The sequence below is a fragment of the Crotalus tigris genome, unplaced genomic scaffold (assembly GCF_016545835.1).
Source record: "Crotalus tigris isolate CLP2741 ecotype Arizona unplaced genomic scaffold, ASM1654583v1 scf7180000017611.44802233496:7321179, whole genome shotgun sequence".
Lineage (NCBI taxonomy): Eukaryota > Metazoa > Chordata > Lepidosauria > Squamata > Viperidae > Crotalus > Crotalus tigris.
In genome coordinates, this window is record NW_024096511.1 from 5,460,942 (window position 1) to 5,483,636 (window position 22,695).

The 22,695-nt window shown below is 37.6% G+C and overlaps 2 protein-coding genes across 9 annotated transcripts in view; both read left to right on the forward strand.

The window, feature by feature from the left end:
- SOGA3 (SOGA family member 3) overlaps window positions 1–11,976 on the forward strand; it is a 37,605-nt gene extending 25,629 nt beyond the window's left edge. For 5 of the 8 annotated variants that reach the window (XM_039324970.1, XM_039324963.1, XM_039325025.1 and 2 more), the window contains exons 9-11: window positions 130–220; window positions 2,635–2,771; window positions 11,804–11,976. The gene's annotated coding sequence lies outside the window, so the exon portion shown is untranslated. The remainder of the gene's footprint in view (window positions 1–129; window positions 221–2,634; window positions 2,772–11,803) is intronic. The other 3 variants (XM_039324991.1, XM_039325001.1, XM_039325034.1) reach the window with 1 other exon arrangement.
- On the forward strand, window positions 11,976–18,891 carry KIAA0408 (KIAA0408 ortholog). Its single transcript, XM_039322694.1, has 4 exons — window positions 11,976–12,113; window positions 14,334–14,642; window positions 16,791–16,870; window positions 17,493–18,891. The coding sequence occupies exons 1-4, from the start codon at window positions 11,976–11,978 to the stop codon at window positions 18,889–18,891; spliced, it is 1,926 nt and encodes a 641-aa protein (XP_039178628.1).
- The last annotated feature ends 3,804 nt before the right edge of the window (window positions 18,892–22,695 follow it).

Consider the following 22,695-nt stretch of genomic DNA (forward strand, 5'->3'; position numbering starts at 1 on the left):
GGAAACCAGCTGCTGGGATGATGCTAAACGGAACTGTTTGTCAGTTTGCAGAAAATTGCAAACTTGAACTAACATTGCTGTAAGGACTTTTTCTTGGTAGAGAAGCTGATGCTTCATCTCTCTTTGAAGGGTCATTGCAGAACTGAAAAGGCTTTTTTCCCACCTCCCTCTTTTCACTGCTGGTTTCACTTGGATGGAAGGGATTCTTTCACTGCAAAGGGTAAGTTTAGCATTTGCTTTTCATTCCCCTGTCCCTCCCCAAAAATTTTTTACTACATTTCTTCATTGAAATGTGTTGGAATGTTTTCAAAAGAAGCAGGAATGTAATTGCAAAGTTACAAAAAGTTATTTCTGCATCTAGTTAGTTCTTCTGGATTTGAATAGAGGCAGTAACTGTAAAAAAAATTGGCTTTTAAGGAAAAGATTAAGCTAAATAGCCTAGTTTCAAACGGTCTTTCAGGTTTCTCAGTATGAAAGTTTCTTGGAAGTGTACAACTATTGTGCAGAATAGCAGAGAAGCTTGCTGCTATAGTGATCAAAAATGATGGTTTTGCACTGTGAGCTCAAAACTTGGCTGAACTGAATGGAATTGCTTATAAATCAAAAGAACGCTCTGTTTATCTGAAAGCTGTCTTGGGCATCCCATTTTGTTCATCTCCATTAAAATATAACCTTCTTAGTTGATGTCATTGCTTTGTATTTTTAGTCGCTGCTTTCCATACTTCAGAGAGTATGTATTTCAAACTAGATCAATGTATATATGTGCGTGTGCTGAGAGACAAGAGAGTTAAATGGTATTTCACATTGTGTTTCTAAGGAAAGAGCTTTGTATATCTTTGTAAAGATAGAGGGGGAAAGAGAGGCACTGTGAACAATGCAGATGACATTGATCTCGTTCTAGGAAACTTTACATTGGTACTGAGATCCTGACCTTGTCTAGGACACACTGAAGTTGATGGTACAGCAAACGGGCAGATGACTTTGGATTAAAGGCATATTCTTGACTTTTACACGTAGAAGTCATGTATCCATATGCCTGATATATTTATGCTTCGAAGGGTTTACCAAATCAGTTTTTCTTTCACTGGTCCTATATGTATGAGGGGATTGACATTTGATTTTAGTCTCTAAAGGAAAAACGATTGACAGAGACAAGATAATAAGAAAGCACCTGCAAGGATTTTATTCATTGTAAAACAAGCTTCAGCATCTGGGATAAAAATGAACTGTAGGCTATTTCATTGTGTGTAAATATCAAGCTTGAAGCTCAGTCCCCAAGGAAACAGTTGAAAATGATATTAGGATATTAGTCATATGAATAGACGACAAAGCAGGCAATCTAGAGAAAGTCAGTGTGTGTTTTGATTACTTTGATAATTCATTGTCCTCTGTCCCTCATCACACATTGATGATACTAGTTAAGGATGATGGGAGTTGTAGTCATGTTTATCTGGACATTCCTTTGTTGAAAAAGGCTGCTGTTACAGGCAGTACTAGGAACACTTTGCTTAGGTTTTCTAGTGGTTTAAATGGAATAATTTGTTTATATGCTTTATTGGTATCAATACTGTAGTAGTGGATTAAGACAACTCTTGTCACTGTTTTATCGGGGGATCTGAGGCTAGGAAGTGACTTGTCACAGACTGAATCCAGGAAAAAAAAAAGGACTGCAAATTTGGATTGTCTGGATTCTAGCCCCACAACCCTGTTGCCTAAAGCACATATCAACTTGGCAGATACATGATAACTTGCTAGGACCCCCTGGGTAAAGAGCTATCATAAGGTAAGCACTTGAATTGTGGGAGCCTTGGTTCTCTTCTAGTCATTTTCATTCTGTGCAATATGTAATGGCATGCTATTCCAGAATCTGATTGCATTCTGATTGCCTCCAGTATGGCTTTCTGAAAACTAGCTTGGTGAGAAACCAATTGTACAATGCAGAAACTGGTTTAAATAACCAAACAATTTTAGGATTGAGTTCTTTTGCTTTTTAACACTCAGGTTACTAAGTCCATTATAAGAGAGAATTCAATACCCATTTGGTGGAGAAATGTCTTCTTTTCATGTTTGGGGTGTAGCACTGATACATTTTTTTTTTTTTTTTTTTTTTTTTTTGCTTCTCTTTGATTTACTAGACTGAACATTGTAGACTGAACTTTCTCTTCTCCAGCTTCTTTACTGATTCCTTTCGTACAGGCTGCTGGAAAGGGCCCTTTTAATTTTTCTGCGTTCTGAACAAATCTACTCAAGTGTAGCAGTCTCCAAATGCTGTACATTAAAAGTTAAAAAATAAAAAGCGAGACCAAACGATCCTCATTAAAAATATTGAAATGGTTGCACATGATCATCTTCAGATGGCACTTGGAATGCAAACAAGCTTTCAGAATAGTGGAAAAGTTAAGCCAGTTGTTTTGGAGAAATCACCACTTCAGTCTCTGGCACTGAGCTAGAACTTTGGCCCTAGAAGTGAAGAAAATTCATTTTGCTTGCCTTCTTGCTCCTTCAAGCCAAGATAATTTGCTTAAATAACCAACTGCTTTTGTCTTCCTTTATGCAATATCCTAGGGATGTTGGAGCAGCTCTGTTAATTTGCAGCAACACTACTTTTAATAAAACTGTCTTTACTTTATCCAGATAGGAATAACCCCCCCCCAAAGTTCCTGAACCCCAAGTTTGTTGGAGCAAACATTTATAGCAAAGCCGGAAGAGGGGGGGGAAAAAACCTACACTGCCTGGGACTTCAAAAAGAACTTAAAGACTGCATTGCACAGGTAATGGTATGTTGCCATCTAAACCCACCTGATTTTGAAAAGCAGTAAAGTTTATTCATTAGTTGCATTAAAAAAAAACTTCCATTTTCACTGATTGCTAAGAAAAAGAATTCAAGGGGAAAAAAAAACAAATGGGTTTAAAACAAAGGATTGGATCTGTCAAAAACAGAAATGTTCCTTTCATTAGCAGGAAGTTATCGATTCAGATTTTTTGCCCTCTTTTCTGTTCTCTGAAAATAGTTTTGAAAAGGTGTGAGGGCTACAGAGGGAAATCTGTGAACTGAATTTTCTGAGAAGCAGAAACAACTCTGCTGCAAAAGATTGTAATTCATTCCAGTTTATTTGGATGGTATATATGCATTCCAGTGACCAGAATATACATGAAAAGTTTTGGGTTTTTTTAACTAGCCATTGTAATGAAAAAATATGGGGACAAGGAAGCATTCCACAAGATAGATGCTACCATAGCTACCACAGAAACCTATAAATACATAGAGTGGCTAAACTAAGGCAGGATTTCAAATAATAGAAAATGAGAGACGAGAAGGGAGAGGAAGGCAGGATGGTTATATAGATGCAGGTTATCTGAGACACAGATTAAAATGACCTTATCAATTTTCAGTTGTAATGTGCCAAAAACCATTGTGTTGTTGTGATCTTTTGAGATAGCCCAAATTTTTGAAGTATATGAGTTTGGCAATTCCTTGCTTAATAATAATAATAATAATAATAATAATAATAATAATAATAATAATAATCCCCCAGTGAGGCACTACCTTGACGTGGTTGTGGGGCTTGTGTACTCTGAGGAAGATGAGAGCTATGCCAGAGGTTCAACCATACTGGACAGGTCTCATCAGAGGAGTCAGACAAAGAGTGTCTCTCCCATAAAAAATATGGTGAGACGTAAATTTCAGAATGCCATACCGGCTCGGACGTCGCCCGGGTTAACAAGGTCCGCACTAGATATTGGAGTTCCTGGATATCTGGTGAAAAATGGGTTACAGGACTCAGGACTGTTGGCTGAGCAACCAGGGCCAGCAGCTGCAGAACTACTGGAAGAAAAGGTGTTTACCCGTCGCAGATACACAGTGATGGAAAACAAAGAAATAATGATCTGTTACTACAGATCAAGTCCAACAAGACGAGGATATCTAAAACGAATGCACCAATTCTGGAAAGAACAACATCCAGAATCAGAAATAACAGAACAGAGACTAGCAGATCAACGCCGATTTATAACACGAAATAAAGTATTTACAGAAACAGAATTAGACGAACTGCAAAGGTTTACCCAGGGCAAAGAAATCAAAGCCTTACAAGAAGTAATTCAGAATGTAGAGGCAAACCAGGGGGAGTTGGCAGTGAAAGAATCCAGTAGAGATATACAACTGTTCTCATTTGGAAACCAGGCACCTCTTCCTCAGGAAGAACAAAACCCTCTAACTAAAGAAATAAAAGAATTGAAACAAAGAATAACTGAGCATCTAGAACAGCACAAAAACAACAGAATAAGGCTGCCTGCATTGAAGCTTGTTCCAAAGAAACAGCTAGCACAAGCATTAAAAGATGCAAATACTGCAATAGCAAGTATAAGCACCAATTCACTGCAAGAAACAAACCAACTAATGTACAGCACAGCTGCAGTTATAACAGAATACCTGGGATGCAAAATCAACAAAAAGAAAAACAAACAAACAGTGCACCAGAAAAATGGAAGGTTAGACTAGAAAATAAGATCAGCAAGTTAAGATCACATGCAAGCAAGCTAGAACAGATGAAAGAAAAGAAGCTGAAGAACAAGAAGACCAAAGAATACCTAATCAAGAAATACCACTTAGAAACAAGGAAGATCAAGGAAGCACTGGAAATAATAAAGCAACAAATAACAGCTATAGCCAGGAAAATCAGTAGATATGAAGCTCGAATTGCAAACTATAGGCAGAACCTCCAATTTCAATCCAATCAGAAACGTTTCTACCAATCCATCAATGGAGAAACTGCAAGGAATCAGTCAGTACCTGACAAGGAAGAAACAGTGCAATTCTGGAAGCAGATATGGGATAACCCAAAGAAATACAACAAGGATGCAGCTTGGTTAAAAGAGGTGGATGCAAATAAAACAGAAGTTGAAATGAAAGAACTAGTAATAACAACAAAAATGGTAGAAAAAAGAGCAAAGAAAATCAAAAATTGGTCAGCACCAGGTGAAGATGAACTGCATGGGTTTTGGTTGAAACATCTAACTGTTATACACCCACTCATTGCCAAGCAATTCAACAATATACTACAAGGAGGAGAAATTGAAAAGTGGCTAACAACTGGGAAAACCTACCTAATAATGAAAAATCCAGCAAAAGGGGCAACACCAGGTAACTACAGGCCAATTACCTGCTTACCAACAACTTTCAAATTACTAACTGGTGTGGTAGCTGATGCAGTACAACAGCATCTAGTTGAAAACAATCTCTTTCCACCTGAGCAGAAAGGAAACCGCCCCAATAGCAGAGGAACAAAAGATCAACTCCTAATAGACAAAATGATCTTGGAAAACTGCAAGAGAAGGAAGACCAACCTGAATGTGGCATGGATTGACTACAAAAAGGCATTTGACTCTCTGCCACATGATTGGATAATCAAGTGCCTAGAAATAACAGGAGTCAGTAGAAACATCAGAAAATTTGTGCAAAGATCGATGGCACAATGGAAGACACAGTTGCAGATCAATGGTGAGAAGCTGGGAGAGGTTAATATCAAGAGAGGAATATTTCAAGGAGATTCATTATCACCATTACTATTTGTTATTGCACTGTTTCCTCTGTCAACAATACTGAATAACTCAGGACATGGTTATCAAACATCAAAAACATCTGCTAGACTATCCCACCTCCTTTATATGGATGATCTGAAGCTGTATGGAAAAACATCATCTGAAATAGAATCGCTGCTCAACACTGTCCGTATATATAGCCAAGATATTGTAATGGAGTTTGGCTTGGACAAATGTGCCACACTTACTATCAAACAAGGAAAAATAGTGAAAACTGAAGGAATCAAGATGCCCCACGAAAATAACATTAAGAGTCTGGATGAGGAAGAGTACTACAAATACTTGGGTATCCTTCAAGCTGACAACATCAAGCACACTGAAGTCAAGAAAAAGATTAGAGGTGAATACATCAAGAGAGTGAAGAAGATCTTAAAATCCAAACTCAATGGAGGAAATACCATAAAGGCAATCAACACCTGGGCAATCCCAGTCATTAGGTACACAGCTGGAATAGTGGACTGGACTCAAGCAGAACTAAAAGCAATGGATAGGCAGACCAGAAAAATAATGACAATGAATCATGCCCTTCATCCACGCAGTGACATTGATAGACTTTATCTACCAAGGCAAATAGGTGGGCGTGGAATGCTACAAGTACATCAGATGGTTGAAGAAGAAAAAATGGCTTTGGAAGAATATCTGAAGAACAATGATGAAGATGCACTGAAATTAGTATATCAGGAAGGCTTACTAACTACTGGAGAGACCAAACTGGCCTACAAGAAAGACCAAATGAAGAACAGAATAGAGGCATGGGAAGACAAAGCACTACATGGCCAATACATGAAAAAAATAGCTGGGAAAGCAGATAATAATAAAACCTGGCAATGGCTAAGAGCAGGAAAATTGAAGAAAGAGACCGAGGGACTAATTCTGGCTGCACAAGACCAAGCCTTAAGGACAAATGCATACAAAGTCAAAATTGAGAAGACAGCAACAGACAGTAAGTGCCGCCTATGCAAAGAAGCTGAAGAAACAGTGGACCACTTGGTAAGCTGTTGCAAGAAGATTGCACAGACTGATTACAAGCAGCGACATGACAAAGTAGCAACAATGGTGCATTGGAAGATCTGCAAAAAATATCATTTGCCTGTAAGCAAAAACTGGTGGGATCATAAAATAGAGAAAGTCATAGAAAATGATAAAATTAAACTGCTCTGGGACTTCAGAATTCAAACAGACAAGCACCTGCAACATAACACCCCAGACTTAACAATTGTCGATAAGAAAGACAAAAAAGTCTGGATAGTGGACGTGGCAGTGCCTGGAGACAGCAGAATAGAAGAGAAAGAACTGGAGAAGATAACAAAATACAAAGACCTACAAATAGAAATAGAAAGACTGTGGCAAAAGCAAGCAAGGGTAGTACCAATAGTCATAGGCTCCTTGGGTGCAATCCCAAAACAACTGGAGCACCACTTGAACACCATTGGCATTGACAAATTTGCTATTAGTCAATTGCAAAAGGCGGCCTTATTAGGAACTGCTTCCATCCTGCGACGATACCTGTAATACCATCAAACATCCACATCTGCCTATCCCAGGTCCTGGGTAAGGACTCGATAGGTAGACAAAATGCCAAATCCAGTCTGAACATCTGGCTGACTGTGCGATGATCGATAATAATAATAATAATAATAATAATAATAATAATAATAATAGTAAAGTTGGAAGGGACCTTGGAGGTCATCTAGTCCAACCCCCTGCTCAGGCAGGAAACCCTACACCATTTCGGACAAATGGCTGTCCAGTCTCTTCTTAAAAACTTCCAGTGTTGGAGCATTTAGTGCTTCTGGAGGCAAGCTGTTCCACTGATTAATTGTTCTCACTGTCAGGAAGTTTCTCCTTAGTTCTAGGTTGCTTCTCTCCTTGATTAGTTTCCACCCGTTGCTTCTTGTCCTGCCTTCAGGTGCTTTGGAAAATAGCTTAATTCCCTCTTCTTTATGGCAGCCCCTGAGATATTGGAATACTGCTATCATGTCCCCCCTTGTCCTTCTCTTCGTTAAACTAGACATACCCAATTCTCGCAACCGTTCCTTATATGTTTTAGCCTCCAGTCCCCTAATCATCTTTGTTGCTCTTCTCTGTACTCTTTCTAGAGTCTCAACATCTTTTTTACATCGTGGTGTAATCATGCAGTTAAAATGGCCTTTCCAAAATGGTCATGTTAAGATTTGCAGTAGAGTATCCTGGGAAGTGGAAATGCTCTACTTTATCGTTGTTCTGAGTGCTGATGTCAAAGTTGCATCATTAATTCTTCAGCACAAAATTTGTCTTATTAGAATCCAGAGGGGGAAAACCTGGAATGGAAAATGGTGGCTTATATTTCATAGGAGGAAGGGCATGTGAAGGCGTTTATAATCACATGGGTGTATTTGTTGAGGCTTATGATGATGCCATTCACTTAGGTGTGAGGGCAAAGGAGACAGCTGCCTTCATTGCATGATCTGACTCCCATATTAGCATTAGTGTCCTGTTGTTTCTTTTTGCTTGTGAAAATCTGTTTTGGATTGGGAAGTTGTTTGAACGCAGATGTGGACCTGCTAGCTAATGCCTGGCAAAGAACAGTATAATTTACATTTGCATAACTACCCTGTCTTTCCTCCATCCTGATCTCATCCCAATCAAAATCTTGTATCAGTTTAGCCACTCTAATGAACTACAGTTCACAAAAGCTTAGGCCTTTTAATAAAAGTAAAGTGCTTCTCAACTCCTTTTGATTTTGGGCTCTGTAGAATAATTAGAGTTCTCATTCTACAATGGAGCATATACAGAAAAAGCTGGTTTTTTCCTCCTCCCTTATATGTAGATTTTTCTTCATATTTGCATGAAACATATGAGCAACAGTTGCAGGAATTGGGTATGTCTAGTTTAGTGAAGGACCAAGGATGATATGATAGCAGTGTTAATATCTAAGAGGTTGCCACAAAGAAGAGGGGTCACTAATTTCAAAAGCACTTGAAGCAATGGATGGAAACTAATCAAGGAGAAAAGCAACACAAAACTAAGGAGAAATTTCCTAACAAAATAATTAACCAGCAGAACAGCTTGGAGAGACTTTTAAGAAGAAACTGGAAAGCCACTCGTTATTCTGTTATCCTGTTAAGTCATTGAACAATAAGCTACAAATCCATGGAGCCTTGAATCCATTGCTTAGTCTTTGCATTTTATAGAAGTGTTAAAGGGAGTTTAATTGATATAAAATGTTTTGAATTGTTAATGATTGGAGCAGCCCCTGGATCTGATGGTTGGCATTTCACTGATGATTAGTTTTGTTTTGTAAGAAGAGAAAATTACAGGAAATAGATATGAGCAAAAAAGCAAAATGTATATTAGATATAAAATATGAATAGCATTGCTAAAATAATCACTAATTCTGATAGAAGCAGTTTCCAAAGATGCCTTGTTTTTCTTTCCAAAGATGCCTTGTTTTTCTTATTTGAGACAAATGAAAGATAGTTTTGCCTAAACAAAACTGGCAGAGTGATAATGTTAACCTTAAGGAAAATATTAATAGTAACACCTTCAAGCCAAATTCTCTAGCCTAGGTTCTTATTCTAAGATAGGAACAAATCACAGTTCACAAACTTGCCTTGATGAAGCTCCTTAACATTGGCTGAGTGAGAAAGCAGGAACCCGAAAGGAGTAAAATACAAAACAAAGCTCAAAAGTGTTATTTATTCCAAGCCACCTATTTTCAGAGCAACCTGTGTCAGCTATATTGGAAGATTGTTTCATTAGTTTGCTTCTCCAAGATAGAAAAGTCTTATACTCTCTGTTATTATGGCTGTCTCTGTAGTATCTGACAACAACAGATTTTTTCCTTTGTGACAACTACCTCTTATTTCTCAAGGAGTAAAAAAGAAAATACTTCAGATGGAAAGGAAATTACCGGTGATTTTATTGGCACCTGTTAGTATTTTTGTAACTGGGATTATTCAAGGCTGCCAGGAAGGATTAAGTCCATCAACATGATGAAAATTAGGGAAAACAAGATCCCTGGCTCTCAGTAACATCTGTCAAGGCATTTTTCATTCCTGTTCACATGATGTGGCATGCAGAATGAATGGGCCAACATAGGGAATTAGAAGTATATTCACTGCCCTCACTGTCTGCTGTAGATTTTTTGAACAAATCCTGTCATGTTGCACATGAGTGAGCTCAGCCTGCAAATTTTATAGAATGTACATAAGCCAGAGAAGGACAGTGGGTGTGAACCTGACTCAACCCCTGTGCATTGAACTCACATTCCTTGCTGTGTGAAGAGGACTTTGGCAAGCCATCATCTATAGAGATTAAGATGTTTTTATAAAGCTCAGGCATTTTGGATTAAATCCTAATTAAATAAATACTATCTATCTTGCAAGTTTTTTCATTGTAGGACAGCCATTAAAGGTAGAACATGGATCAGCCACAGCTCACTGCCCAATTTACATTTAACAGTTGGTATCTGCAGCTTGATGAGACATTTACAAAGAAAAGGAGCTTGGTCTCACCTTGCAAGATGCTTCCTAAATTGCTTCAAAACTGCTTAGACATATATATCCAATGTGATTTTTTTTCTTGTGCTGTAAATATGTATACATATGGGTGGACTTTGTGAGGGAGAGACTGTAACTCTGAAGTTGGCCTACTACTTTCTCCTACAAAGTTGTAGAACACTTTGTTTATGTTTCTATATATGTTTGTTTGAAGGTGGGGAAAGAGATTAACTATGTAACTATGTAAAAGCATATTAGCGAACATGCTATTTTTATATTATAGGCTGTCTTGTCAACAATCTGGAACATAGTGGTGGGTCAGCATGTTAAGCATTCCAAGGCCCAGCAAGGTTGTGAAGGCCTTAGTTTCAATGCCAAATCCTTGAGGGAAAATAGAGATTGCTCAGCAACCTTAGGGACCTTACATTATTTTGAAAGGTTGGACATCATGATCCTGAAAATGCACTGAAGTGTGAACATGTGGTTCTTATTTGCAGGAATGTACCCTGTATTTTTATATATGCTTGTCTCTTAAGAAGCTGCTTAATAATATAACAGCAGAGTAATTAATTCAATGCTGGCCACATACTTTATATGGCACAGCTTTAAAAAAATACTTTCCTTTTTCAAAAAGATGGTTAAAGTAGGTAACTAAAAATCCAGTTCTAATATTACAAAAGTCTAAAAATTGAAAATATATTCATCAATTTGAGCAATGACCAAAGGGTTATTTTTTAATAGCAGTGATACATGTATACTTATTTCTGTTTCAGTATGCTGCATACTTTTCTATCAAAAAGTTAAACATACCTCTAGAAATTATTTATCATAGTCATAGTCATTTTTTTATTATTACGTTCTCTATACATTACTATATTCTTACTACATTTTTAATCTCACTTCTTTTGTAACTGAGTTGAGCAATTCTTACAGCTTTACAAGAATTGTATTTCTTATTTCAATTTGTATAGCTACTCATTTTAAATATATAACTATATAACTATAAATTTATAAATTTATATAAATTCCTATATATAACTATGTAACTATAAATATATAACTGTGGGTATATCACAATTAAAACATATATTTAAAATAAACTCCATAAATATAATATAAAACAGTATTTTAAAAGAAATAAAAAACTAGACAACAGTTAAAACAGCTTTCCATACTTTGCAAGGTTTTCCAAAATGATGATTAAAAGAAGACTCTGTTCTACATTTTTGTACATTTTAAAAGAATTATTATGAACATACAAAGCCACTGCATTACAAAAAACAAATAGCATGTGTTACAATTATGGAGAGGAACATCTGCTCATTTCATAGATTTATTTCCAACATAATGCTTTGGATTTTTTTTTCTTTTTCATCTTGTGCCCCCAGCCCTGTTTCATATAACTGTAAAGATCTAGCTTTTTTTCCTGTGTACTGGGGCATTATATGAGCCTGTTCTGTTCTGAGCTTATGGGTTTTTTTATTGCAAGCTTCAACAGTATATTGATTATGTTTTTGACTCTTCAAGGTTTTTTGTTTTGGTCTTTTAATATATTTTTAAACATTTCTTTTGTACTCTGTCCAGAATCATCAAAATGTATAGAATGCCATCAGAGGAATAGTATTCTATATTTTATAAGTAAATATATAAACAAGCAAGCAGAATTTGTAGTATACAGTATGTAACTACCTTTAATGCAATAGTGTCTTTTGGTTTTTCAGCGTTCCTTTACCCATTTTCCTCTACTCCTCTCACACACACCCAAAAAAAGAGAAGGTGGAACCTAAGACAGACAAAGCTTGCTCTTAATTTCATCAATCACATTTTCCAAGAGAAACCCAGAAGGGAAGAGAGAAAAAACACATCCACGGCCTCTACTGACCCAGCAACACTATGGATCTTCAGACCCAACTAGAGAACATGACTGAGAAGAACTGGAGCAAAGAGAAGATGGAACTGTTGGAACGTTTTGACAGTGAAAGGAAAGAATGGGAATGCCAGTGGAAGGTCATGCAGAAGAAAATAGAAGAGGTATTGTGGATTATTTTCAACATCAACTACAATGTCCGAACTAATGTGGTGATATTGTTTTTTAAAAAGTGCCAGACTTTAGATTGCAATGGATTGATTAGCGCCATCAGCCCACCGTTTTCTAAAGTTGGGTGATGATACTGTGATATTAGCCTTCCAATATTTTCTAGGCTCCGGTTTTTCAAAATTCTCAGCCATGCTAATTGTTTCGTTTAGGAATTATAGGCAGGATAATGAAGTTCAGGACATATATTAACTGTATCTTACTTTGAAGCATTCCTGACAAATGGTTGAAGCTACTGTAGTGAAAACCACCATGGAACAATTTTTTCTAATCACTCTGGGCTGTTTGTTCCATTACTAACTTGACATTACAATTTAAAAGGTTTCACTGGCTATTTTTCTATGTAAAACTATTTGTTGCAACAGAACTAATACCCAACATTCCTTATATTATTTTAACCAGACATGATTTTGTATTTTATGTCAACCACATTCTTTAAAACTGAAGAACAGATAAACACAGACAAAGCAGTGGATGCATTTAAAGTAACTTTTATTTATGTAGATAATGATCAGAAATTACAAAATTGTTGACAGTTTCTTGGCATGCATTTTGCATGTCTTTTGCTGATAACATTTTAATTATTTTCTTCCCACATATTCATTGTTTTATCACGAAGCAGACTTCAAAGTTAATGCTTGGGTTTAGGTATTAAGCAGAAGCAGTAGTTTGGTTAGCTTAGGATTTATTCATGTGAAGAATGACCTATTAAAATGTATGGAACCTGATAATGATGTATAGAGACCAGTTTGGTGTAGTGGTTAAGGCACTGCTACAAAAGGGTACAAACCAGGAAACCATGAATTCTAGCCCCACCTTAGATATGAAGCCAGCTAGATTATCTTGGATTAGTTACATTTCTATCAGTCTAGAACAGGGATGTCAAACTGGTGGCTCATGGGCTAGATGTGTCACTCCGGTGCCGCAAAGGCAAAAAACATCACGATATGTCACATGGCACAATCGAGTTTGACACCTATGGTCTAGGTCAAACCACTTTTGAAATCTGAAAACTCCAGGGACTAGTAGAGGCAATCACCAATAATCTGTATTTGAAGAAATCAGGAGTCAACAACTTGTAGGGACCAAAATAAAAATATGCTTAATTTCAGACCTATTGATTTTAATAGGTATAATTTAAATCCTGAGTCCAATATCACTAATTTTTATGGACATTGCTTCCAAAGATAAAGAATGACCAATTTTGTTTACTAACATGTAAAAAAATGCCTAGCCTGTAGAAGTAAGTGACATAAGATCACAACATTTTTATTCTGGTCTACTCTGCTATAATTAATAATGATATTCAGAGTCATTATACTAGCCAACATGTCATAGCCAAGATATAAATCCGCCTAGAGTTACATACAAGTAAGATAGGCAGTTATGTAAAACAAACAAATCATATTTATATCACTTAGCACACAGTTTTACCAACCTACTGTTTTCCAGGTTTCTGTTCCACTCAGGGCCCAGAGCAAGGATATTTTTCTTATGCTTTCATAATAAAGCACCCTGTTGAAATAATGGCTTTATCATCCCAATGTTAAATTAGCTGCCTAGAAATTTAGAGGTGCATTGACCCCTAGTCCTCTCCCTTACTGGGTTTCCTAAGAATGTCCTAGATTCACAATAAAATTTCTTACTGTAATATTTTTAGGGCTTTATCCATTGGGCATTTTGTTCACCATTTTATGAATTGCCACAGTTTTTATAATGGATGTTATTTATTTCTCCAAATCATTGTGTACCATTTCAGCACATTTATTTCCATTTGTAGCCACTGTAATTATTCCATCTTAACTGAGAAACACTTCAGTTTGAGAGCTGATCTGATATAGTATTAGGGGTATAGTTGGAGTCTGGTCAGAACTCCTTGCAGTTGGCAGAAAGCATACATTCCAATGCTATATGTTTGAAACACAACCAAAACTTTAAAAGAGTTGTGGGATTTTCTTTGTAGTCTGTGACAAGGAAATGTGCTGCAGCCCTTTGTGTAATAGCTATTTCTTAAAAGAAAAGAAAAATTTCCAGATAGTTCAGCCAATTAATGATTTCAGATCCAGAAAACTGATGATATGCTTTGTTTAATCAGATGTTCGTTTGATCGTATGGATGATCACATATCTGTGAGAGACCTTTTGTTTCTTTTCCAGCTTTACCAGGAGGTAAAATTAAGGCGTGAAAGCAATACGAGTATCTCTGAGAATAAGCCCATTCATCACAAAGCAGAGCAACAGTCTTGCTCCCCCATCTTAGAATGGAGTGACCCACCAGGATTGTACAGCTGTTCGCCAGATAAAGAGAGTTTGCAAAGCAAAGCTGAAAAGGAAAGCAAGTGTGTGAAAAACAAAAGGAGAAACCATGTTTTTGCAAAAGATCATCTCACTTTTGAAAATGCTAAGGAGTCCGAAGACTGTGTAGACTTGAAAACCACCAAGAATTACACTCAGGATCTCAATATTGTGAGTAAATGCATATTGTGAGTGGTCTCACTGAGGTTGAATGTTAACCAAGTTTCAACCTGTAACACTGCAATAGTTTTATTATTGACTATTTAAATATGGTTAGCTCATCTTTTCTAAACCAGCCAGAAAGTAACAAGAGCAGGTCAGCTGACTGTCCTAACTGGAACTAAATCAATATGAAAACATGCTAACTATAGCTGCATGAATATGAATATAGGTCTTCAGTACCAAAAATATCTTCCCTAAATACAGAGGTTTCTGTAACTTGTCAATCAACAATTTTCTACTCCCTTCAGGTTGTTGTTATTTTAATAGAACCTCTTAAGCAGTTGGTGGCATAATACAGTTATTATGTTAGGTCTGTGCAAAGCAGGGTTTGTAAATTTGGAACCAATCTTTTAAATGCTTCTCCATCTTTTACTTGAACCTCTGAAAAACATTCTCTTCACGGCATTAACCATAGTTTTTTATTACATGCCTAGTTTCTAATTTTTCTCATATAATAGTATTGTTTCCCATTTCTCTGATGATTTGCAAGAAAATCAACACATTCACTTTAAAAAAAAATTAAATTTGTTTAAGAAAAAGAAATACGAATTGGGAATTGAAATTGCAAAAGAATTCCCATCCCCCCCCAGTCTTTAACATTGCTAAGGTAAGCCAGACTCCCTCACTGTGATGCTACAAAACTCCAGTTTAGAAACTCTGATTGTAGGAGGATCTGGACTTTCAATAATCACAGTTATGTCAATGATTATGCAGTAAAAAGCCAGCTAATGCTTAAAAGAAAAAAAAAAGTCTTAAAGAAATGGAAAAAGAGGGTATCTCCTCGTGAAGACTTTGTGGCACCTCAAAACTGACTCTATATATGTCTGATCAGATGATATTCATTTGATTCTCGTGCTGAATCTTCTTTTTCTTTTCTGGCTTTGTGCCAGTTTATTTAAAACTGGAACAAAACTGGTATTCCCTTTTGCGGTAATAGAGCTTGTAGGCTATCCATTTCCTCATAAGCAGAAATCCTTGCCTCCCTTTGTTTCCTAGTTCCTCTGGTTCAAGTGAGCAATTTTATTTTAAAGTAGCTGTTTAGGGGGAAAATACCCTGTGCTTGAATGGTATTAAAGAGCAGAGGAGGAAGAAAGTGACAGAATGGGGGGGGGGGAGTGAAGATCTACAAATATTGAAAACAGTCTGTTTCAGTCCTAGTTGCATTTTAAAATGGCTCTAGTAGGATTATTTAAGTGTTCACAAAGCCATTGTTCAGCATCTATTTCTCTCTCTGCATCCATTGTGAAAGAATTGGGAAATACTTTAGTTGCCAAACCATCTATAGAGATTATAACTTCAGATGCTTTTCTATGCAATTCCTTGATAATAGCAAGGTGATTTGAGTCTGGCTTTTTTTTAAGAAGCCATCATCCCTCATATAACTTCCTATTATTGCAAATTGTGGGAGGGCCAACCATTTGTTTTATTTTATGTTTTGCATAGACGAAGGGAAAGGAGGTTTTTTTTATATATATTTTCAGGACTAGGCAGTTGAGGATTAGGAAAACTTTTTTTTTTTTTGCATTGTTCAGTTGGTGCTAGAGAATTGTGCTGAGTAGTTCATGAAGTTCTCAAAATATTCCCTTTGCTTTAAAACCAATAGCAGTGGGAGGAGTAAACACAGTGAAAGTGTGGGTCTTCCCTGTCATATGGTCTTATGCTGTGTTGGGACCACAATTTCTAGAATTTCTAGCTAGGAGTTAGCACATGATTTACAAACTGCAGAATGTAATTTACTAGCTTGTTTACTCATATAGGTGGTCTGAAGTCCAGTATATATTTTGAAGTACAATTCCCCAAATCTCTTGCTGTTTGTTTTGCTGTGCTGGTGTCCAAAAATGATAAAAAGCTACCTCTGATGTATTTCAGTAACATAAATCTTGCTTTTCTATAATAAGTACCAAGATAGTTCACAAGAAAATGCCATAGCACAAAATCATAAACATAATCAAGCTATAATTTAGTTGCTTGTCTATATTTCAGAAAAGTTGGGCATTTCCTCTAATAGAGAACATGCACCTTTGAACTTATTATTATTTTACATATTCTATATGGGAACTGGATTGTAGTCAGATATTTCCATTTCTCTTTCTCAAGGCTCTTAAAGAACTTGCCAAAGTAAGTGAAGACTTGTGTACCTACCAAGAAGAAATCCGTAAGAAAGCCAACCATCGAAGGTAAAATTATCAGATTTTTATAAATAAAGATTTGCTTTTCTACTAAAAGAAGATAAAGGTACCCCAAGTCCTACTTTCTGCCTGAAATTAAGTTTCCTGAGTGAAAGCTCTCAGCACTTTTGCAGAAGTATTCATCCCACGATAGATGGATGGATGGATGGATGGATGGATGGATGGATGGATGGATGGATGGATGATGGACAGACATGTGCGGGAAGATAATATATTTTATAATAGTCTAAATTGATTAGAGTGTGATGGAGACCCAACCAGCAGGACTAGTTATGGTTCAAACAGCTGTGCATACTGATCAATTGAGTTATTTAACTAAGGAAGCATAATTAGATAAATGAAAAATAAGCATGGGATGCGAACCCAGCCCCAATGTCCCCTCCAAGAGCATCCTGTTCCTCCGGAAGAAGTGACTGAGAGAAATGCCAAAAGACTTCCTGAATGGCATGAAAGGTACTTTTAGAAATACAGGTCAAATCTTTAATTCTACTTCTTTGATACCGGGAGTGTGTGTGTGTGTGTGTGGAATCTGTGGATTTATGATGCTAACATGTTCTATTATTTTCAAAGGAGCTTGTTTGTTATTTACCTGTTTGTCTTGCCCATACAGGAAGAAAATGTTTCCTTTCCTTGGAGAATCCATTGAAAGTGGGAATGCACTGATTCCTCAAGAGACAAGCCATGCATATCGTAAGAGCCCACAAGCGGCTTCAGCTGCCTCTGAGATGGAAAAGCAAAATAACAGAAAGAATCTGATTAGCACCAACAGGCATTTGAAGGAAATGCCATCAACTGCTTTTTCGGGGGTTGAGGAAACCAGCTTTTTGCCTTGGCAAAGACAAGAAGGGCCTCCTGTTCCCCCCAGAAGCACCTCTCGGCATTTGACGAACTCTCTTGCAGATGTTTCTGAAGCGTTAGCTAAGCATGCTGAGCAAAGAAATAGCTGCAAAACACAGGAACATCCAGATGGAAGTCCATTAATTTATCCAGCTGCTCCACTGACAATGTCCGATGAATGGAAATCTCTTAGTGGGCCTGCAGAAAATCAGGATCAGTACAATGACCATAAACTTCCAGCAGCAATTCTTCACACTGTGTGGTCATGTGATGCAAGCAAAATTGTAAATGGACCAGAAAATGGCTCTTCTAGACAGGCTCTCCAGAAGTGCTCTTCTGATGGATATATGGTGACCCCAAAACAGCATCCCAAATTTCAAAGTAATCTTTATGCTGAGGCATGTGATACACTGGAAGATTCTGGATATGAAACTGGAAAGACTCAACGCAATGAAACACTGGAAGCTAAAATTGATGAGTTCAACCGGACTGTATTTCATACAGATAAAGGTAAAAAATGTCTGCTGCAGAACCAAACAGAGCTGCTTGGTGTTCCTAAAGCCCATTGTGGACTGCAGGACAGTCTGAACAATGGGACACAAAATGAAGAGTCGACCTGTGTTTTGAATTCCAAGCTGTCTTCAAAGAAGGAAGAAAAAGCAAACAGGCCCAGTAAAGATGTCAAAACAAAACGACAACAAAAGCAAATAAATGGAGTTTTAAGTGGCTACCAGCACATGCTTCATGAACATGACTGGAAGCCAAGTAATTTGTCTGGTCGTCCACGATCAGCTGATTCAAGGTCCAATTATGGTGTTGTTGAAAAGTTGCTGAAAAACTATGAAAAACAAGTGCAATCTGAGACTGAATTTACTGAGAGCAGCTGCAAAAAAATGGGTCATTATCCAGTAATCCAGACAGTGCAAGGAAAGCAGGAGCAGCAGAAGAATTCAGTGAGACACCTTGGACTATACACCAAGCATGGAAAAGAGAAGCAGAAATTTCCTGAGGTATGCTTTGAACATGACATTAGTCTACTTTTAACTTCTTTAAACTGCACATGTTATTCTTCAAGAATTCTGAAACATATCACTGAGGTTGTTAATACTGGACTTCAGTACCTAAATCTGAATTCCAGTCATGAAGGTTGGTGCAGGACCTATGGGGGCTGATGCTGGTTGCCAAGAATCTTTTTCTGCTGCCATCCCATATCTCAAATTTACATCCAGGGTTGATGGCTTAGCGCCTGTACAGAAAACTGTCAAGCTGAGATTCAGGCATGACTATTATATCTTTAGATCCTTGGAGAGACACTGTCCTTGAGAAATGAATCAAGTGAGAATTCTGAGGTGTTCACTGAGCAGAGTGCCAATTTCCTCATCCTGGATTTAAGTGTGAGAAAAGGAAAGGCGTACTCTTTCCCATTAACCATCAAACTGTATAGAGGGGAGTGAGTGTAATTATTTTATTGTTTTACTTTACAGAACTTACAATCCCTCTTGTCAAGTCTCAAACAACTCTAGGCAATGTGCAATATCAAACACACAGAAAACTCAGAACAGTATCAAAAACAAAAATACAGAAAGGAAAGATAAAAATACACAACTCAAACACAAGATGGGAGCTCACGGTCAGCTGGGGTTCAGAAGTATAGAAATAAAGATAATGGTGGACAGATGAAAAGAAGGTTGAGAAAGTGACTTAATAGGCAGAGATTTAAGCAGGAAAGTGGTAGGAGGACACAGCAATGGAGATGAAGGGGTAGACGGTGAACAGATGTTCCTCCAAATCTTATTTATTATATCCTCACCACAATATTATGAGGTCATGCTGAAAGAGTAGCCAACTCAAGGTCATATAGCAAACTGTGTAGCTGGCCGTTAGAAGTTAAATAGCGGATAAATTTCTCATAGACAAACATGGTAAAAATCTTGCCCAGGTTTCTTTATTATTCCTCCCATGCAAAGAATTTTGGCCCCCAAATTCTTTAAAACTACAGCAGAGTTGTTGAACAGAGCAGAACCACACACAATCTGCGCCAGCTACATGAAGATGCAGAGTCCAATCTTAACGTGTATTTAAACAAAAATAGATCCAGGGGCCTATTTATTCTAAAGTAAATGCATAAAAATATTATAAATAGTGCATTCAGTTATGATAAGTTGTACAATTGACTATACACTGTCTTTCTTTGTGAATAAACTCACAAGGCTAGGCTGAAGGGATAATGCATTCCAATTAGTAATAGAATATTTCATTTATCTACAGCATTAACATAACATCTGTATTGTCCCACTCTTGGCAATCTTACAGTATAAACATTAATTCAATAAAGTAATAAAAACATTAATAAAATAGGCATGCTGCTCTCCCACTAAGTTTCCAAGGTCTCCAAGGGCTGCTTAACAATGAAGGCTTTTAAGAGCCCCTGAGAGGTAGAAGGACAGGGGGGCAACTCTCTTGGTCCCATAGAGTTGGAGCTACAGTCAAAAAGCCCTGTCTTTCTTCTGGTCTGAGGCCCCTCATTTCATGCTGGGGTGCCTTCCTGATCAGAGCCTTTGCTTGATGACTAACCTACCAGACAAACTCATTTTGGACAGATAGTCCCTAAAGTAGCCAACTCCCATTGGGCAACGTCCTATAGATCAATATCCCAGTTGAAAGGGCTTTCTGACCTACTCCATTAATCTTCCTACTCTTCCAAGTCAGTTGGATGGACTCAAAGGTATGTCCATGTGTGGGGGCAAGAGGAGGGTGATTGTGCTCACCAGCTCATGTATCACTGGATCAAGATATAGCAGTATCTAGTGGTGAACTGAGTGCTAAAAGGACTTGATAAATAATAGTAATCAACCAATGTTACAGATAAATAGAGTGAACTGGCATTTTTGATCAAGAATGTAAGTGCAGCATTTGGGAAAGTTAGTTATCATGAAGTAAGAGGTCATGAAGGGAAGGAACTCTCAATATTGTTTCTTTCCTGTAAAAAGAGGGCAACCGTTGACAGATCATTCACACAACTGGCCAATATTCTTTCCCTTTGCTGGCATATATTTATTTTTATTTAATATTTATTTAAATTGCAGTTCTGCTATTTCTCTGAGGAGAAATTACGGTGATTAAACCTGACCTTAAAATATAATCAGTGCAGAGAGAATTGCAGAAGTTAAAAGAAGCATCTGCTAAAACACAATTCTGCCTAAACTCAGGGACTTTTTTTGCTTATATGGAACGGGAAACTGAGCCTCTTAGGGTAGAACTGCGAGTTTCAAACAGCTGGGTGCTTAAAACTGAGCAAAGTTGAAAAGTATTTCATGCACAATCAACACTTTTGGGAATGATCTTCTACTACTGAAGTATACAGTGAAGGAAAAAAGTATTTGATCCCCTGCTGATTTTGTACGTTTGCCCACTGCCAAAGAAATGATCAGTCTATAATTTTAATGGTAGATTTATTTTAACAGTGAGAGACAGAATAACAACAACAAAAAATCCAGAAAAACGCATTTCATAAAAGTTATAAATTGATTTGCATCTTAAGGAGTGAAATAAGTATTTGATCCCTTATCAATCAGCAAGATTTCTGGTTCCCAGGTGTCTTTTATACAAGTAATGAGCTTAGATTAGGTGCACTCTCTTAAAGGGAGTGCTCCTAATCTCAGTTTGTTACCTGTATAAAAGAAACCTGTCCACAGAAGCAATCAGTCAATCAGATTCCAAACGCTCCACCATGGCCAAGACCAAAGAACTGTCCAAGGATGTCAGGGACAAGATTGTAGGCTGGAATGGGCTACAAGACTATTGCCAAGCAGCTTGGTAAGAAGGTGACAACAGTTGGTGCGATTATTCACAAATGGAAGAAACACAAAATAACTGTCAATCTCCCTCTGTCTGGGGCTCCATGCAAGATCTCACCTCATGGAGTTTCAGTGATCATGAGAATGGTGAGGAATCAGCCCAGAACTATAGGGGAGGATCTTGTCAATGATCTCAAGGCAGCTGGGACCCTAGTCACCAAGAAAACAATTGGTAACACACTACGCCGTGAAGGACTGAAATCCTGCAGCACCTGCAAGACCCCCTTGCTCAAGAAAGCACATGTGCAGGTCCGTCTGAAGTTTGCCAGTGGACATCTGAATGATTCAGAGGAGAACTGGGTGAAAGTATTGTGGTCAGATCAGACCAAAATCAAGCTCTTTGGCATCAACTCAACTCGCTGTATTAGGAGGAGGAGGGATGCTGCTTGTGACCCCAAGAACACCATCCTTACCGTCAAACATGGAGGTGGAAACATGCTTTGGGGCATTTTTCTGCTAAGGGAGAGGACATCTTCACTGCATCAAAGAGGCGAAGGACAGGGCCATGTATTGTCAAATCTTGGGTGAGAACCTCCTTCCCTCAACCAGGGCATTGAAAATGGGTCGTGGATGGGTATTCCAGCATGGCAATGACCCAAGACCCATGGCCAAAGCAACAAAGGAGTGGCTCAAGAAGAAGCACATTAAGGTCCTAGAGTGGCCTAACCAGTCTCCAGACCTTAATCCCATAGAAAATCTGTGGAGGGAACTGAAGGTTCGAGCTGCCAAACGTCAGCCTCGAAACCTTAATGACTTGGAGAGGATCTGCAAAGAGGAGTGGGACAAAATCCCTTCTGAGATGTGTGCAAACCTGGTGGCCAACTACAAGAAACGTCTGACCTCTGTGATTCCCAACAAAGGTTTTGTCACCAAGTACTAAGTCACGTTTTGCAAAGGGGTCAAATACTTATTTCGATCCTTAAAATGCAAATCAATTTATAACTTTTATGAAATGCATTTTTCTGGATTTTTTTGTTGTTATTCTGTCTCTCACTGTTAAAATAAACCTACCATTAAAATTATAGACTGATCATTTCTTTGTCAGTGGGCAAATGTACAAAATCAGCATTTGGGATCAAATACATTTTTCCCTCACTGTAGGTAGACAAATGTTTCTGC

Coding starts and splice junctions, on each gene's coding strand:
- KIAA0408 (XM_039322694.1), top strand. CDS start 11,976: ATGGATCTTCAGACCCAACTAGAGAACATGACTGAGAAGAACTGGAGC. Junction 12,114..14,333: donor TGCAGAAGAAAATAGAAGAG/GTATTGTGGATT, acceptor TTTCTTTTCCAG/CTTTACCAGGAGGTAAAATT. Junction 14,643..16,790: donor ACACTCAGGATCTCAATATT/GTGAGTAAATGC, acceptor CTCTTTCTCAAG/GCTCTTAAAGAACTTGCCAA.